Consider the following 19429-nt stretch of genomic DNA (forward strand, 5'->3'; position numbering starts at 1 on the left):
AGAATGTTTCCTCTTCGTCGTCGAAACGTTGTTTTGTCGACGTGGACGCCATTTGGTGACGCCTGGCTCTTCGGTCCCGGAGTGTTTTTCTGGACCGGAAGGCTCGACAGGCTTCACAGGTATCCTCCTTGTGCTCGGGGGACAAGCACAAGTTACAGACCAAGTGCTGATCTGTATAAGGATACTTACTGTGACATTTTGGGCAGAAACGAAACGGGGTCCGTTCCATCGGCTTCGATGTCGCACGCGGTCGGGCCGACCAGGCCCCGATGGGGGATCGAAACTGCCCCAAAGTCTTCCGATGATCGGTGTCGATGTACCTAACTATCCCGATACCGAACGGAACAATACCGACGCTTTCTTCCGAGATTCTGACTAACTTTCCGAACCGAAACACGGAGCGAAAAGGAATACGTCCGAACCCGACAGCGGAAAAAAAACAATCTAAGATGGAGTCGACGCCCATGCGCAATGGAGCCAAAGAGGGAGGAGTCCTTCGGTCCCGTGACCAAAAAGACTTCTTCGAAGAAAAACAACTTGTAATACTCCGAGCCCAACACCAGGCAGCGGACTGTGCCAAACATGTGTATCTGCAGCAACATATGCCATCGAACACATTATTATGCAAGTTATATCCCTTTATATTATCTTCATTTATGTTTTTTTTTTAAATGATAAAACAAAAATAAATTAATATAAAAAACAAAACAAAAAAACAGGGAAAACCCACAGAAACAGTCTCACAGTGGTCCATGCTGAAGGCAGTTTTACTGCCGGACAGGTAGGACGCGTGCTTGTAGACGGGGAGGCTCCCTCTCATTCCCAACAGGAGCTGTTCCTTTCTCACCCTGGACATAGGAAGCTCTCTTCCCTTGTACAGAAGAGGCTTGTTCTCATCCTGGACAGAGGAAACTCTTCCCTTGAACAGAAGAGGCTTTCCCATCCTGGACTGGGGAAGGGTAGGCTCCTTCTTATCTTGGACATGAGGGGGTCCCTTTCTCAAGTTGGACATAGTAGTGAGGGGGCTCCTTTCTCATCCTGGACATTTGGAGGAGAGGGGGTAGGTAGTTCTCTTCCTGGACATCAGGAGAGGGGAGGTCTCTTTCTAATCCTGGACCCCAGGAGGAAGGGGAGTCACTTTCTAAACCTGAACACCAGAAACAGAAGTGAGGGTTGCGGGGGTCTTTCTGATCCTGGTATGAGGGGTCTCTTTCTCATCCTGCGCATGGAAGGCTCCTTCTCATCCTTGACATGGGGAGGCTGTTCATCTGGACTGTATCAGGTTCTAGATCATTACAAATGAGTGGCAAAGTTCTTCTCGCTCATCATATAGCAGGGAGAATCTTCATAGGTACTGGAAGCCAAAAAATCGTGGTGTGAGTGGCAGACAAGGAAGAGGAATTAGACAAGGCAGACCCAGCAGGCAACAAATATTGAAATATAAAGGCCAAAGGTGATGGGGAAAAGAGCAGTAGGTCATCTTGGAGTGACTGCAGACAAGCCAGACAAGCTCATTTGCTCTCTGGCAATTCGTTCTTTGCTGGCTGCCAATGTGCCAAGAAAAAAGATAACAATTTGATGCAGCTCTAGTGATGGTTTGCATCTTAATCAAGAACACCAAACATGGTGATTTTACATGAAGTGCTTGGAGGGTCAGCGTGGTGTTAAAAGGTGTGTGTTTGGAGCAAAGGAAACAAAGGCAACGTGCCACTCACAATACACCTCACAATATGGGGGGGGCAATCAGCTACTCTCTCCAGTTCACTTATTTTCCTTAAATCCTGAGCCTTTTCATTCCTTGCTGTTCAGGTCAATCTACGTTTTTATGGAAATTATGTTCACCATCAATAAAATGCCGCTCTAGGCTGTGTTCCCTAAGTCAGCACACACGCTTTTTGCAAAGGATTGGATGAGAAGCCTTACAGATGGGGATGAAAGGTTGCATTAGTTCTTATAGATGGGAGAGGGCTATTTTTTGCGTTCATGATCCCAGAATACCTTTCACCTCTCCTAGGTTGTAATCATATCTGGGCTTGTTTTGCCTTCTTCCCTTCAACTCAGTAGAAAGGGATCTTCACAATGATTGTCCTTTGCCTGTCCTCTGTACTTAAGAAGATGTTTTTTGCCACAGTACTGGGATAATCAGCTGGATGCAAATTAGAACTGTGGTCTTCATGATGTTGACCCAGTGACCCATTTCACAATATATGGTTCAGAACTCTGTCTAACTGTGTACGCTTAAAACCTAAACACTAAAAGTAGTCATCCCTACTTAACCCGGTCTCTGTGCCACAGAGCCCCTCCGCCCCTTTCTCAAGGATCGCCCACAAACCCTAACACAACTATAACCCCATTCCCATTGCATCCTCCCTAACTAATGCCTGCTCCATCAATCAATCCTAGTCACTCCTTCCTGCCCATCATGCCCCCCTCACCATCACTTCTTGGTCTCTCCTCGCCATCCAGACCCCCTACACCCGTCATCTTATCCTTGCTCTCTGAACCTCTTACTCCCCAAACGCTCCCTCTGGCCCGCCCCCCCCCCCCCATTTCTCTGCTACCTGCTCCTCCTTATGTCCCTCACTCTGACGCTTCCCTGCCGTTTGCCTCACTTAGACCACTGTCCCTCCATATTAGGGGCCCAGCTCAGAGTCCACCCGCTCCATCACTACCCCAACAGTGCATATTACTCTCGCCCCTCACTTAAACCCCCCCCTTCCATCAGTATAATCCCCCCCCCACCCTAAGCTGTCCTTCATTCAAGCCTCTCCCCCTCGCTTTGACCCCTCCAAGCTGTCTGAGGGTTTCTAACATAAAGCTTATGACGGCCCAAACAGGCTCCTCCTCCTGAGGAGTGTGGCGGCATGCAGCCCAATGGGGTCACTTCTCCGTCAGTGAGAGCTGCAGGATACGCTCCAGCTCCTCCTCCTCTTCCTGGCGCCGCCGCTCGCGCTCCTCCTGCTCCCGCGTGGACAGCTCCATGGCCAGCCGCAGCTGCTCGTCAAAGTTGTTGTAGGAAGGAGGGAGGCTGACCGAGTTGGCGGAGCCATTACTGCTGGGTGGCGGGCTCGGCTCTACTGGAGCAGCATCTGCAGGGGAGATGAGCAGGCTCTCCTGGAGGGCGCTGTGGACAAGGAGGGAGAGGCACAAATGAGTAAGTGAAACATAAAAATCACAGTAGATCTCTTTAGTTCAGAGCAGCAATCCATCTCTAAATTCTGAGGTGGAGTGTCTCATAATGCAAATCAAAAACTATTGTTACCAGCAAGTAACCAGCTGTCACCAGCTTGTGAGCCTTCTATCTTTCACAGGTGCAGCATTGAACCTTAAAGTAATATCTAGATGTCAAGGGAAGATGGAGGAGTCTACTACTTTACAGAAGAGCCACCTGAAGAATCCCTGTCCGATCTAGGATTAAGCATATGAATCTCATTCTAGGCAGTAATGCCTGAAAAACATATGGATGGATTTCCACTAGGAAACGGCTACTACCAAAGGGTTGTCCCTGTGAAATGAAGTGTGGTGAGGTTCTCCTTCGTGGTAAATTCTTTACACCTGGGCACTGTTGCATGCAATTTCCCCAAACACTATCCCTCTGTTTAATTTAGACACTGCATATTGAATGTTCCCAATACTGAGAGGCACTGATGCATCATGCAGGTGAAATTGGGCAAGGCGCAGCAATCACAGAGGGAAGAGGGATGCCAAAGTTTCAAAGCATCTTCTAGTACAAATTTAGCAGACTGAATATTTAAACAAATACACCTACTGAACTTGCTGTGTATCCACTGTATACCTTTACACAGAGTTGCTTTTATTCACGCTAGAAGCAAGGTGAGCTTGCGAAGTGTCACCACAGTGGAAGCCTCCGATGATGATAAACCTGTTTGCATTCCAAGGGATAGTGGAAGTCACCCTGTATTCTGGTCTAACTAAATCACTTGGGCAGGGAAAAGATTGTATATGGTTGGAATTCTTGAACAACAGCACAATCTAAAAACTGTGGAGTAGAATGCTGTCCATAGGACCTCCCAGTGATCAAGACGTATTGGCTGAAATAATGTTAGCTATAATTTGTTGTTGCCTTACGAGAGATAAAAAGACATTTGTTCTAAGGCAGTGCAGAACACGTTAGCTACCTACCAGTAACACTACTTTTGAAGATTTAAACTGAATGTCACATGCTGTGCATTGTTTCTCTATAAAGCACTGCAGTCCGTTTTATGCTTGATCTTTCACAGACCAAATTCACCACATCCCAAACAAACACTAAGGGCCTGATTTAGAACTTGGCAGACGGGTTATTCCTTCACAACGGTGACGTATATACAGTCTGCTGAAATATAAATCCCATTATATTCTAAGGGATTTAGATTTTGGCGGATGTGATATCTGTCACTGTTGTGATGGAGTAACCCGTCCACCGAGTTGTAAATCAGGCCCTAAGTGGGCTACAATTCAGCTCCACTCAAAGTACTCAGAGGTGCAAATTAACCCGTATGTCCATCTGTATGTGGTTGTACGCACACATTGTTCAGGAACGCGACACAGTGAATTAGGTCAGTGAAGAAACGCACATAAGGCGGCAGGACTGTTCATGTAGGCTAATAAAGGAAATAGGTTTCAGTTAAGGAAGTGGAGAACTCTTATGAAGTCTAAAGATAAAACACCGGTTGGCTAACTGGCAAACCTGCAACTTGAAGGCTACCTTGAGAAATTGGAACATCTGAAAGACTTAAGTGAATCACCCTGAATGATGAAGAAATGGGACTCCTTTGATCTTTATATTATTGATTTTGGACAAAAACGTTTATGGTGTGCTCGAGGGCACTGATGTAATCATCTGCAAACATACAGGGCATTTTTACCACCTGAAATAATCTGTTAAACATGTAATATGTAACAAATTAATGGTGTTTTCTGTAGGAATGTACCCTCTTTTCGGCATGGTTACCCCCAATTTTTGCCTGATGTCAGTATGTTCTGACTGTGTTCACTGGGATCCTGCTAACCAGGACCCCAGTGACTGTGCTCTTTGCCTCTAAATTCGGTTGTTCCTGACTTAGTACACCCCACAATTCGCAGAGTGATGCCCCCATGTAAGTCCCTAGTATATGGTACCTAGGTACCCAGGGCATTGGGACACCAGGGGTTCCCCTTGGGCTGCAACATGCATTACACAACCCATGGGAGCTCAAAATGTGTCTGCAGGCCTGCTGTTGGGCCTGAGTGAAAAGGTGCATGCACCCTTTCACTACAGGTCACTGCACCAGGTCACTGTAAGTCACCCCTGTGGTAGGCCCTCCTAGCCCGGAGGGCAGGGTGCAAGTACCTGCGTGTGAAGGCACCCCTGCACAAGCAGAGGTGCCACAATGAATGTAAGACATTTTACCCGTGTACTGGACACCTTACAAAAAAGTCGCCTGAGGAATCCCAGCTACATAATGGTAACTCCGAAGCTGGCCATGTTTCATATCATTGGATCCTGTTGCCAGTATTGGTTGTATGATTCCGTGCACTCTGGGGACTCCTTATGTTTTGGGGTTCCTAGTTCCTCCAGCTCCCCTCTACCAATTCCACTTTCCCTCCTTGGGCCTTCAGTGCCTGCTATTGTTTATACTGTTGTCTATTGCCTTTTATGTTAATCACGGACTCCTAATGTGTACGTAATGGTGTGTTTACTTACCTCCAGTTAGGGTATTGCCTATGAAGTATTTTGGTATTTGTGTTACTATAATAAAGTACCTTTATTTTTGTAACATTGTGTGGTTCTTTCATGTGTGTAAGTGCTGTGTGACAATAGTGGTATTGCATAAGCTTTGAATGTTTCCTAGATACGCCTTGGCTGCTCATCCACAGCTACCTCTGGCTTCTAGACACTGCCTACACTTCACTAATAGGGGATACCTGGACCTGGCATAAGGTGATAACACCATAGGTGCTCACCACACTCCAGGCCAGCTTCCTACATTTTCCAACTACAAGCCATAGTGCTGTTTTTCCTCCATATTTAAGATTTCCCACGAAAATGGTTTGTAACAACCGAAATTGCGTTTTTAGAAGCTGCACATAACGGGGCCTATTCACAAAGGTAAACGTAAGTTGGAGTATTTCTACTTGTGTCAGTCCACTCTTACACTTCTGAGTAACTTTACTACTTTGGCTTATTCCCCAAGTGTGATGTTCCTCAAAGTGTGGCCTTGTTTGTCTCTGCAATGTGGAAAATAGGGTGGAGCCAAATGTATGAGTGTAAAGTTACTGTAGCCAAGAAGGAGCAGCAGTACGTCCAGGACCACACATACTGCGACACCCCCTACAGAAAAGAATATAGGCAGGGACGTAAAACACAACCTCAAAATATCGCAATATTTTATTTTCGGTGGGATTTAAAAAAAACTTTAAAAAAATAATGTTAATTTAATTAATTTAAATATTTAATGTAGAATTGTGCTGTACCTTTTATTTTGTTCTACATTTAAAATAAAATGTGTGTGAAACCCGTCATGGAAATCATCTTGTGTGTTATGAAACGGCGTGAGGCACCTCATGGAGCAGGGGTTTCATGAGAGTACATGGACTGTGTATATTTGATCAGAAAGACAGAGACCAGTTCCTTCTTCTAAAACCTTCAGAAGTGTTCCAGATCTGGCCAGCAGACTGACAAGACAAACAAATGAAGGACTTTCGGTAATTCTCATTGTGGTGGACACACTCTCTGACCAGAGTCCCCACCTTTCTAATATCCCAGGCGTCATATGTTGGCACCATGCAACTCTGCAACGACCTCGCTCTGCCCTTGACGCGTCATCACCCTGCGCTGAGATCAGTTTCTACATTTACCTCTATGCCCGTGGTCTTGAATCAGTCTAAACAAATTGTTGATGACTGTGCAGATATCTGACTCCGGACGTTTTAATGATGTGCAGATGCTCAGTCCTCGCAAGGAGGACAGTGAGCAATCTGTACTTGAAGCATGCACCTGCAGGAAAACGTTACTTAACCTGTGAGCACCTGTTTCTATTAGGCAGAGCTGCAAATTCACGTGCTGAGCACACTCCTGCCATCTAGTGTTGGGCTCGGATGTTTGCAAGTTGTTTTTCTTCAAAGTTTTTCGAGTGGTGAGATGTGCTGAGGCTCCACCCCGGGTTCACAGTGTGCAAGGGCTGTCTTAGATTATTTTTCACAGAGTGAGAGAATGTATGGCGTGTCAAGGGAGCACTGCTGAACCGGGTACTGAAGGAAGACATCTAGAATCATCACAAGTTTCGGGGGAAGGGGGTGTGTGCCAGTGAATCTACAGCACTACATGCTGGGAACAGATGCTTACAGGGCATGTAACATCTTCAGTTCATAGTATTGATGACTGCGGATACACATGCTCTGCATAAACCATAAAGTATTGCCCTCCACAAGTGGTGGCTAGTGAGTAGATGAAGGTGTTTGGACAAAGTCCTTAAAACTCTCTGGCCAACCATAGCCTCTTGGCGGGCTGAGATGTCCACACAGCAGTGCTGGGTAGAAGTGTGCGTTGGTGACCAGGTGGCTGCTTTGCAGATGTCAATGGATTGTTCACTAAGAAGCCATGGCTCCCCCTTATGGGCGGAGTGTGTGCTGGGTGGAACAGTTATGATTCTTAGCTTTGTGGTAGCAGGTTTGGATGCACTTGACTATCTTGCTATGCTTCCCTTAGTGACGGGATGGCACTTATGTGGTTCCTTGAAGACTACCAAGGGCTGGTCAAACTTGTGAAAGAGCTTGGCCCTTTCGATGTAATACATTTAACATCCAGTATGTGTAGAGTTCTTTCTCCTACTGAATCTGGCTGAGAACGAAAACTAGAAGTTTTATAGTCAAACTGAGGTGAAAGGGTGATACTACCTAAGGGAAAAACTTAGGGTTGGTCCTAAGAACCCTCAGATTGTGAACCTGTCTGAATGGTTCTTGTAAATTCAAAGCTTGCAGCTCATTAATGCGTCTGAAGTTATGAGCTTTGTGAGAACTACATAAAGGCACCATACGGTGCAGGAGGTATTCATTTTTAGGGTCGAGCCTGCTTTGCATGCGCTCGCGCATGCGTATAGCAGGGAGACTCTTATGTATTTAGAAAAGGGCTCCGAGCCCTGTCAACTTCACGTCAGTGCTTTTTATTGGTTTGTGGGCTTCCCTAATTAAATCTGCTTGCTTTCATTAGTCGAAGGCACGCATATGTCATGCCTTTTCCGGTGGCTAGCCCTCCTCGAGCGCACCGACCAAGTACAGAAAACATGCGAGGCTCACTGTTTTCCATCGGGCTCGTGGACTTTTTTTTAAACTAATTTACGAGCCCGATCTCGCTTGGCAGAAGTCGAGCGCTTTACATACTTGATTTCACTTTTTCGGGTTACGTGCATAAATGCACTTTTGCCCGATAGGTGAAAAGTCGGGTTAGGAGTTTACAACGCGATCGGCTCTAACACGAGCAAACGCGAGACCCGATGCACTGTAAATGCTTGTTGAGGTTGGTGCAACCCTCTTAAGACCCATCGTAACAGCCTAGCCTGGAGGCATCCTAAGAAGGGATTAATGTTCGCTGTTTTATATGTAAGCTGCTTCAGCAGCTAGGTGTAAGCTTGTTAATGTGTAGGCGAGGTGTGACTTCTGCAAATGTGAAAGATAGCAGACGATATCCTGGACGTTAACCTTTAGGGTGTCTGGATTTCTGAAAATTCTGTACTTTTCTGAGTAGCAGGCCTGTATTGTGGGCCTATGCCCTTCCTACAGAAGGTCCTGCACTCCTGGGAGAGGCCAAACTCAAGACCTCAGATTGCTAGGTTGAGCAGTCTTGGGTCTAGGTGTTAGATATGGCCTTGTTGTTTCTGTGTAATGTCTAGCCTGAGCAGCAGCTTCTCCTGTGGGCTGAAGAACATCTGCAGGAGCATGGAGTACCAGGACTGCCTCGCCCACGTGGGAGCCACCAGAATAAGCACCAGGGATGCTTGTCTCATTTTCTTCATCATTCACAGGAGAAGCGGGACAAGAGTAAAAAACGTAGGCAAAGAAATCTGACCATTTCATCCATTGTTTACTGCCCATGGACTGTGGGTACCTAGAGGCAAAAAGTTTGGAAGTTTTGCTTTGTGTGTGGGGGAGAGAGAGGGTTGGGTGCATGAAATACTGACACCTGCTGTTTGTTGGGCAGGCTTCCCCTATGACTGCATTTAACACAGATTCCAGTAAAGATTGAATTTGTTGCGAGTGGAGGTGGGACTTGGTAGCATTATAGAAAATCCTAAACGGTGGACCAATAAGGTTGCTGCTTGGGTGGGGGCTATCCATTGCTGCCTGCCACCACTCTTGATTGCCGAGGTAGGAGAAGACGCAAGTGCACCCTTTTCACAGATGAACAGCCACCACTGCTAGGCACTTTATGAACACCCTGGGAGCCATAGTGACCCCAAAAATAAGTACTTTGAATTGGAAGTGATGCCCACTTACCGCACAGCAAAGGTACCATGATGGGCAGGGTGGATTGTTATGTGGAAGTAAGCAGCCTTGAGGTCGAGTGCGGCTTTGTAATTATCGTGGAGCAGGGTTATGACGAGCTGCAGGGTTGTCACATGGAAATGTCCCTCCAGGATCTATTTGTTTAGAAGCCTGAGGATAAGGATAGGCCAGAGGGAGATGTCCTTTATGAGAGTGAGAAACTAAAGAGAGTAGACTCCTTTAATCTGATGTTGTGGAGGCACTCTCTATGTCCCCTCTCTAGAAGTGCGCTTGTGAGAAAGTAGGTCTTACAATCTGATACTGTTTCCTCCCCTACTTTCTATACTCCTTGGGGAGGTATTTTAAGAGTTCCTGCACCCCCTTCCACACACTTTTCGTACCAGGAAAGGAATCCCACAGAACGGGTACCACCACATCTACCATCTTGCCTGTAGCAAAGAGGTTTCTGCTCTCTGTATCAGGCTGAGGGACACTGCCTGATGCTTGGGAGGAGGTTCTTTTGCAGGTACTGCTGACCACTGGGGAGTCAAGGGGGTGGGGGGACCTGGCCAGTTGGGGTCTCAAGGGGAGAAGGCAGGGTTTATATTTTTGTCTCAACCCCGGGTGTTACTACCCTAGCTTTAACAGGCTCCTTAAAACATTGTGGGGCAGAGTTGAGGATTGCCTTAGCATTCAGACTTGGAAAGAGTCTCCATCAGGCAGTCTTTTCCTCTTGAACAACGTGTATGTCCAGTTTATGATGTGTAACAGCCCTCTGAATGACCTCAAGTATCATCCGGCGGGGATGCCATGACCGAGTACTGTTCCAAGTCAGTACTGCCTTAGTGGACTGAAGGGGGTGCAGTAAGTTACCACAGTATTCCTAGGGTCTAAGTGCTTGTCATCTGGAGTCACACTGATTGCCTGTGTCAGGAAAGGTGCTTTGGGACCCCTCTGCTGACTGGTGGAGGCAGAGGTGGTGCAGGTGGTGGTGTCAGCTGCTGATAAGGAGGTGAAGTGTGAGCTCAAGGTGGAATATATGGGACAGGGCTTGTGCTTCCCGTCTGTGTTTCTTCAATGCATGCTCCAAAAGTGGCTCAAAGGAGGGTTCTTCTTCGAAGGCAAGCTTTCTCTAGTGAGGAAGTGTCTTTGATGGCTTCAGCAGAGGTGGTTTTCTTAAGATCTTCCTGGTGATGGGGTAAATAAAGAGAGACTTCTGTCCCGAAATTGCTACATAATTGGTGCCTCAGATTCCTGAGAACAGGCTTTTGAAGTATTCAGCATCAACAGGATCTTCAGCAACAGCTTTAGTGGGGGCCTTCAGCACGACATTTGGTGTGAACCGACGTCCTTTACACCCTTAGATTGGTTGAAGCTTGACAGCCAGTGAGGCCTGACATCCACTGGTGGAGCTATAATCAACTATGAAGCCTTCTCTCTCTGCCAACAGGAGCATGAAGGTGGTGTAAGTGGCAGTCTCTTATGTCAATGCTACGTTTCGGTGTGGCTTCCTCCTCTTCCTCATGCTCGGACTCGCTGAAGAGTACAGTCTCGGCTGTTCGTTGGCTGGGGTGTCAGCCTTCCAGATAGACCTACATCTTCATCTTCTTCAGTGCCGAATGGATCTTCTCTGAAAATTTAGAGAAGTTTGGAGGATGCTTACTGGTGCATTTTGCAGAGTGCCAAGTGCCTCTCTCTAAGGGACTTTCCGTTTTTCTTCAAGCTGAAGGTTATGCAGGAAGCACAGGAGTCACGGTCCGGGGAGAGGCAAAGACTGCAGACATCATGGTGATCCGACCACGGATACTTAGAATTGCATGTAAGGTAATGCTGGAAGAGTCTCCTTCCATCACCCCCTTCCGGTCACCATTCTCCAGTATCAATGAGTGCACGAGGACACGTGGTCGCTGAGGTGTGGACTGTTCTTCAAAACAACCATGTCGAAAGTGATTCGTGTGGTACCGAAAAACGTGTAACGGAACATGATTGACTCTGGCAGTCCGAACTAGATGGGAGTAAAAGCAATCTAAGATGGAGGTGGTGTCTTATGCACATTGTGAATCAAGAGAGGAGTCAAAGCACATCTCGTAAGTTGAAAGACTTCTTTCCTGAAAAACAACTTGCAAATGTCCAAGCCCAACACTATATGGCAGGAGTATGCAGAGTATTTGTATCTTTAACCACAAATACTATGAACATAGCATCACTGAAAGCAAGTAACCTGTTCTTCCAATTGATACTTCAAACTGCAGATTTCTCACCTTTGGGATAGATACTGAAGTAGTACTTCCCAAAAGGTGAATAGTCTGAGGATTGGACCCAAATCAAAAAGTCTTGAAGTACTGACCAGACAAAATGGCCATATCCGAGGACCTGGCTGTCAAGGTAGCAGTGCTTAGTGAGGGCATGCACTGCTGCCCATGTCACAGCTTGCAAATGTCCAGGACAGGCACCCCCATGACGCCCTTTTTATTTTTTATTTTTGCATCCCTGACTCTAGGGAAAATGGGCCACAGGTCTTCAGGGGGTTCTTTTCTGGCCAATGCATAGCATATCTGTTTGCAGATGATAACACCTCGACAGTGTCCTCTTTTGCACTTCTTTACCTTTTCTGGCCCCAGCAAAAACAACAAACGGCTGGACGTCCATACAGTGGCCCCTCATGCAATCAATGTAACCAGGGCTCTTTGAAGGGCACGCCAGTGAAGACTCTCCTCCGCAGGATGTACAACATCCTCATGTTGGAGCAAAAAAGGTGGGTAGGGTAATCTACTGTCTGACATTAAAGGGCCATAAAACCTTTAGCAGGAAGGTGGCCCAAGTCCACAGCATCAATATGGCTTGAATAAAAGTGGTTGGGGGGGGGAGTTTACACCAACAGCACCTGTCGCTTACTCGTTGTGCGCAGAAGTAATCACAATAAAAAAGATTGTTTTGCTCAAATGGTGTGCAAAGAGCTTTGGAGACAAATGTGAATTAAGCATTTAAGGAAATGCATCACGTACGACGACTTGAAAAAAGAAAACTGATCTAGCAAACACAAAAAAGCCAAAATGGCCTACATTTAACCTTTGATTGTGCTCACTTTGCGGTCACTCAATCGCTACACGTGAAGGGACAGATTGCAGGGACTTGGCTACAGGACCCTCTCCTGTTGGTGATGCGAGAGGACCTCCCAAAGAGGAAGTTGGATTGGAAGACAGACTCTCAGGACTAAGATCTTAATTTTTCTGGCCCAGTCCGGAGCTATGAGGGCAATTTGGAGCAAGTCTATCCTTACTTTCCTCAGAACCGAAGGCAGGAGAGAATGGTGAAAACACGTACAGGAGATCAGTGTCCCATCACAGATGGGAATCATCTCCCCATGACTTTGCTGGAGGAAAAAATCGTGAGAACTATTTTTTTTTCTTTTCTTTTTTTACACATACGTACAAGACAGTAGCAAACAGATATAACTAGGGCACGTCTCACCGTTTAAAAATGCTCTACGCCACCTCAGAACCTTCACGCCACTCATGGTCTGGCCTGGCCAGGCGTTCATGAACCTGGTCACCAGGAAGATCAGCTGCTGATCCAGTCAGATTCAAAGGAGCAGGGTCTCCTGGTACAGGATCCAAGACCCCACTCTTTCCCACTTATTGCAGGACCACAAGCTGGTCATGTTGTCTGTGAAGACCTGCACCATCTTTCTTCTGATGGTTGACAGGAAGGCTTTTAAGGTGAACCGGATTGCACGAAGATTCAGCAGACTGAGACAGTCAAGGCTTTGACAGAGTTCCTCTGATTTGTATCTCTCCCAGATGCTCCCCACCCAACCCAGCAGCAATGTGTTTGACACAAGGTAGGGTGGCCTGCCGCAAGCCATACTGATGTCCGTCTGCCACCACTGCATATCCTTATCCATCTCCTGTGAGATCTGGATAGAGTCTGCCTAGTTGGCCTGATTCTGGGTCAAATTAAGCTGAGATTCTACTGTTAAAGGCCTGCGAGTGCCATCCAGTGCACAGGAAGAGGATGGTTGATGAGGTTAACCGCTTCTGTGCCTTGGACGAGATGATCTCGTCCAAGGCTACAGTTCCCCTGTGCCTTGGACGAGATCATCTCGTCCATGGCACAGGGGAACTTGGGGGCGCGCTAGCGCGCCCCCCGTGCACCCCCCTCCCCCGCCAAGTCGGGGATGGAAGGGGAAGACCTTCCCCTTCCACCCCGACCCCCCCCTGTGACGTCAGCGCGCGAGCGCGCGCTGATTTGTCACAGGGGCCTCCCTAGTCGCGCTGGAAGCTCTGCTTCCAGCGCGATTGAAAAAGAAATGCAAAAGCATTTCTTTTTCAATCACTTGGGAGGCCCGGAGGGGCTTCAAAGGGAAGGAAAAGTATTTCCTTCCCTTTGAAACCCCACTAGACACCAGGGATTTTTTTTTTTTTCATTGAAATTGACAAAAGGGAGCGACCCCTTGGGCAAGGGTCGCTCCCAGGGGGGGCATTTTTTTGAAAAGGCCTTTTCTGCCCCCCCTGGGGGCAGATCGGCCTTATTAGGCCGATCTTCCCCCAGGGGGGGCAGAAACCTCTAGGCACCTGGGACCATTTTTTTTTTTGTTTTTTTGTTTTTTCCATTTTTTTTTATTGAGGTGGCGAGCGACCCCTTAGGCAAGGGTCGCTCCCCTTGGGGGAAAATTATATTTTGGCCATTTCTGCCCCCCTTGGGGGCAGATTGGCCTATTTTGATGAGGCCAATCTGCCCCCAAGGGGGGTAGAAACCACTAGACACCAGGGATTTTTTTTTTTTTTTTATTGTTATTGACAAAAGGGAGCGACCCCTTGGGCAAGGGTCGCTCCCAGGGGGGGCATATTTTCGGGAAGGCCTTTTCTGCCCCCCCCTGGGGGCAGATCGGCCTACTATTAGGCCGATCTGCACCCAGGGGGGGCAGAAACCTCTAGGCACCAGGGACTTTTTTTTTTTCTTCTTTTTTTTCTTTTTCATTTTTTTTTTTTTTGGTGGGGAGCGACCCCTTAGGCAAGGGTCGCTCCCCTTGGGGGAAAATTATATTTTGCCCATTTCTGCCCCCCTTGGGGGCAGATTGGCCTATTTTGATGAGGCCAATCTGCCCCCAAGGGGGCAGAAACCACTAGGCACCGGAGATTTGTTTTTTGGCGCCAATGTCACGCAGGGGGAGCGACCCCGTAGGCAAGGGTCGCTCCCGGGGGGGAGGGTGGGGGGGCAAATTTATTTTAGGCCATTTCTGCCCCCCCGGGGGACAGATCGGCCTATTATTAGGCCGAACTGCCCCGGGGGGGGCAGAACACTCTAGGCGCCAGGGCAATTTTTTTTTTGTGTTTTTTATTTTTGTTGTTTCTTTTTTTAGAGATGGGGAGCGACCCATCAGGCAAGGGTCGCTCCCCTGGGGGGTCAAATTGTATTTAGACCATTTCTGCCCCCCTGGGGGCAGATTGGCCAATTTTAGGTCAATCTGCCCCCAAGGGGGCAGAAACCACTAGGCACCGGGGATCTGTTTTTTGGCGCCAATGTCACGCAGGGGGAGCGACCCCGTAGGCAAGGGTCGCTCCCGGGGGGGGGGGGTGGGTGTTGGGGGGGCAAAATTATTTTAGGCCATTTCTGCCCCCCCGGGGGGCAGATCGGCCTATTATTAGGCCGATCTGCCCCCGGGGGGGGGGGGGCAGAAACCTCTAGGCGCCAGGGGAATTTTTTTTTTTTTTTTTTTTTTAGAGATGGGGAGCGACCCATCAGGCAAAAGTCGCTCCCCTGGGGGACAAATTGTATTTAGGCCATTTCTGCCCCCCTTGGGGGCAGATTGGCTGAGTTTAGGTCAGCCTGCCCCCAAGGGGGCAGAAACCACTAGGCACAGGGGATTTGTTTTTTGGTGCCAATGTCACGCAGGGGGAGCGACCCCGTAGGCAAGGGTCGCTCCCGGCGGGGGAGGGTGGGGGTTGGGGGGGCAAATTTATTTTAGGGCATTTCTGCCCCCCCCCCCCCCCCCCCTGGGGCCGGCTGAGCTACAGGCCAAACACCACAGGTAGGCACCTTGCAAAAAACACCTCTGTTTTCTGTGAAAAAATATGTTGTGTCCACGTTGTGTTTTGGGCCATTTCCTTTTGTGGGCGCTAGGCCTACCCACAAAAGTGATGTACCATTTTTATCGAGAGACTTAGGGGAACGCTGGGTGGAAGGAAATTTGTGGCTCCTCTCAGATTCCAGAACTTTCTGTCACCGAAATGAGAGGAAAAAGTGTTTTTTGGGCAAAATTTTGATGTTTGCAAAGGATTCTGGGTAACATAACCTGGTCAGAGCCCCGCAAGTCACCCCATCTTGGATTCCCCTGGGTTTCTAGTTTTCAAAAATGCACTGGTTTGCTAGGTTTCCTCAGGTATCGGCTGAGCTACAGGCCAAAATCCAAAGGTAGGCACTGCTTTTTATAAAAAAATGTGATGTGTCCACGTTGTGTTTTGGGCCCTTTCCTTTCGTGGGCGCTAGTCCTACCCACACAAGTGAGGTATAATTTTTATCGGGAGACTTGGGGGGAACGCTGGGTAGAAGGAAATTTGTGGCTCCTCTCAGATTCCAGAACTTTCTGCCACAGAAATGTGAGTAACATGTATATTTTTAGCCAAATTTTGAGGTTTGCAAAGGATTCTGGGTAACAGAACCTGGTCCGAGCCCCGCAAGTCACCCCTCCTTGGATTCCCCTAGGTCTCTAGTTTTCAGAAATGCACAGGTTTGGTAGGTTTCCCTAGGTGCCGGCTGAGCTAGAGGCCAAAATCTACAGGTAGGCACTTCGCAAAAAACACCTCAGTTTTTTTCCAAAATTTAGGATGTGTCCACGTTGCGCTTTGGGGTGTTTCCTGTCGCCGGCGCTAGGCCTACCCACGCAAGTGAGGTATCATTTTTATCGGGAGACTTGGGGGAACGCTGGGTGGAAGGAAATTTGAAGCTCCTCTCAGATTCCAGAACTTTCTGCCACAGAAATGTGAGGGACATGTGTTTTTTTAGCCAAATTTTGAGGTTTGCAAAGGATTCTGGGTAACAGAACCTGGTCCGAGCCCCGCAAGTCACCCCTCCTTGGATTCCCCTAGGTCTCTAGTTTTCAGAAATGCACAGGTTTGGTAGGTTTCCCTAGGTGCCGGCTGAGCTAGAGGCCAAAATCTACAGGTAGGCACTTTGCAAAAAACACCTCTGTTTTTTCCCAAAATTTAGGATGTGTCCACGTTGCGCTTTGGAGCGTTTCCTGTCGCGGGCGCTAGGCCTACCCACGCAAGTGAGGTATCATTTTTATCGGGAGACTTGGGGGAACATAGATTAGCAAAACAAGTGCTATTGCCCCTTGTCTTTCTCTACATTTTTTCCTTCCAAATATAGGAGAGTGTGTAAAAAAGACATCTATTTGAGAAATTCCCTATAATTCACATGCTTGTATGGTCACCCCGGAATTCAGAGATGTGCAAATAACCACTGCTCCTCAGCACCTTATCTTGTGCCCTTTTTGGAAATGCAAAGATTTTCTTGATAGCAATTTTTTACTCTTTATATTTCAGCAAATGAATTGCTGTATACCCGGTATAGAATGAAAACGCACTGCAGGGTGCAGCTCATTTATTGGCTCTGGGTTCCTCGGGTTCTTGATGAACCTACAAGCCCTATATATCCCCGCAACCAGAGGAGTCTAGCAGACGTAACGGTATATTGCTTTCCATAATCTGACATTGCAGGGAAAAGTTACAGAGTAAAACATAGAGAAAAATTGATGTTTTTTTCACCTCAATTTCAATATTTTTCTTTTTCAGCTGTTATTTTCTGTAGGAAACCCTTGTAGGATCTACACAAATGACCCCTTGCTGAATTCAGAATTTTGTCTACTTTTCAGAAATGGTTAGGTTTCTGGGATCCAGCATTGGTTTGATGCCCATTCCTGTCACTGACTGGAACGAGGCTGAAAGCACAAAAAATTGCAAAAATGGGGTATGCCCCAGTAAAATGCCAAAATTGTGTTGAAAAATTGGGTTTTCTGATTCAAGTCTGCCTGTTCCTGAAAGCTAGGAAGCTGCTGAGTTTAGCACTACAAACCCTTTGTTGATGCCATTTTCGGGGGGAAATCCACAAGCCTTCTTCTGCAGCCACTTTTTCCATTTTTTTTTTTTAAAACGAAATTTTCACTGTATTTTGGCCAATTTCTTGGCCTCCTTCAAGGGAACCCACAAAGTCTGGGTACCTCTAGAATCCCTAGGATGTTGGAAAAAAAGGACGCAAATTTGGCTTGGTTAGCTTATGTGAACAAAAAGTTATGAGGGCCTAAGCGCGAACTGCCCCAAATAGGCAAAAAAAGGCCTGGCACAGGAGGGGGAAAAGGCCTGGCAGCGAAGGGGTTAAGAGCCCAAGAAGCATCAGACCAACTTCAACGAGAGCCAGGATTGAGCTCAGAATACAGAGATTACATCCTGAAAGTTTCAGATTCTCTGAAGCTGCGGAAAGGACTTGAATGCTCCTGGTTTATTGATGAAAAAGCCCAGGTAAGTTTAAAAATCACTAAAATACATATACCAAGACTTCATAAATACATAAACGTCCAATAAAACGCAGATCTAAGGTGAAGAAAGCTGAGTAAAATCCTTAATCTAACATTTGCATAAAAAAACACAAATTAACGATCAGTATCGCCTTACACCCAATGCTGTTAAAGCCTCCAAAGGAGCTTCGAATGCTGGACTGTGCGGAAATTACTTCTGCACCCTTTCCTCAGTTGTCCAAACAATTCTCCATGAGATGATCAATGAACCCATCTTCTGCTCCATAAGCTCTGGGGAAAGATCCTGAAGAAATAAAGTGCATCAACTACAGGGCTAAACAAAGTGGAAACGCTGTTTTGGGGGTACTCCTAGCCAAAGCAAATGCCAATGATCTGTGAGAGCAGAACGAGAATGTGGGTTTTTATTACAGGAGCTCCCGGTAGATCTAAAACAGTTGCTGTATTAGCAGTACAATACACGTGAACCACCTGAATGGCATTTCAGAAGATCTAACTTACAACTAAAAGGCTGCCATTCCCTCAGGTTACCCAGAACCCACCCTAAAGGGAATTCTGAATCTCTTTGGTTGCTAGATTATGTGGCCAGTGCAATTTGTCAGGGTGTCCTACAGGTTCCAATTTCTGCTAATCCATAGTTCAGTTCTTAACAGCAGACTTTAAGGACTTCAAAATCTGTACTGACAGCTGAGTTTATACTCTTTTGAGGCTTCAGTTAAAGAGCGGTGAAATCTCTTTGAAAGCAGGGCTCTGTATGCATTGCTATTTGAGAGCAGAGGCTGCTAGATAATCAAATATCAGCTGCTATGCCGTTCAGTTCCTTCACACACGTCTTAAAGAACTTCTGAAACTGCACTGACAACTGGGTTGATTCAAAGACACCATCAAGTCCCCAGGATCCAGCACAGAGAGAATTTGCACCAGAGAAAACATTTTGAACTTTATCCTGGGAGAATATTGCACTCTACCCTGTATTGCCTGGCTGTGAGTCTCCAAGGGCAATTCAAAGCGGTTGAGGGGATGCTATAGTAGGAGAGAAAGACGCAAGTAGATCGGTGCCCCTGCTGGTGTGAACAGTGTTGACCGCCCCGTGTCCTCTGCCGCAAAGTCTGGATCAGTTGCTGAACTGGTCAAGAAGGTTGGCGGTTTGCTAAGCCTTTTGAGCATCCGCTAAACTTTACATATTGCTGGTGAAGTTGGTGGGCTGGCAAAAATAACCCCAGGGATTGTGCTGCAGTGTGACTATCTTTACATGGCACTAGCATCATATCCACCTTCTCTCCGAACAGCTTAGAGCTTTCAACGAACATGTCCCTCAGAATATTCAGTTGCTCATACCCAAACATATTATCCAAGCCCTACTCTGGTGCCTATGCAATCGGTGCTGTTAAGGCCAGCATCCTGACCATCCTGAATTGTTTGGGCCTCACATGG

General features: G+C 47.2%; 1 protein-coding gene across 1 annotated transcript in view; it reads right to left on the bottom strand.

Annotated features, from left to right (window-relative positions):
- Positions 1-614: 614 nt before the first annotated feature.
- The window catches only part of ANKRD13D (ankyrin repeat domain 13D), a 344260-nt gene continuing 325445 nt past the window's right edge, over positions 615-19429 (bottom strand). Inside the window, exon 15 of the mRNA XM_069232941.1 lies at positions 615-3124. Coding sequence (XP_069089042.1) covers positions 2881-3124 — 244 coding nt within the window. The 3' untranslated portion in view covers positions 615-2880. The remainder of the gene's footprint in view (positions 3125-19429) is intronic.

Source organism: Pleurodeles waltl, chromosome 4_2 (assembly GCF_031143425.1).
Source record: "Pleurodeles waltl isolate 20211129_DDA chromosome 4_2, aPleWal1.hap1.20221129, whole genome shotgun sequence".
In the NCBI taxonomy this organism is placed as follows: Eukaryota; Metazoa; Chordata; class Amphibia; order Caudata; family Salamandridae; genus Pleurodeles; species Pleurodeles waltl.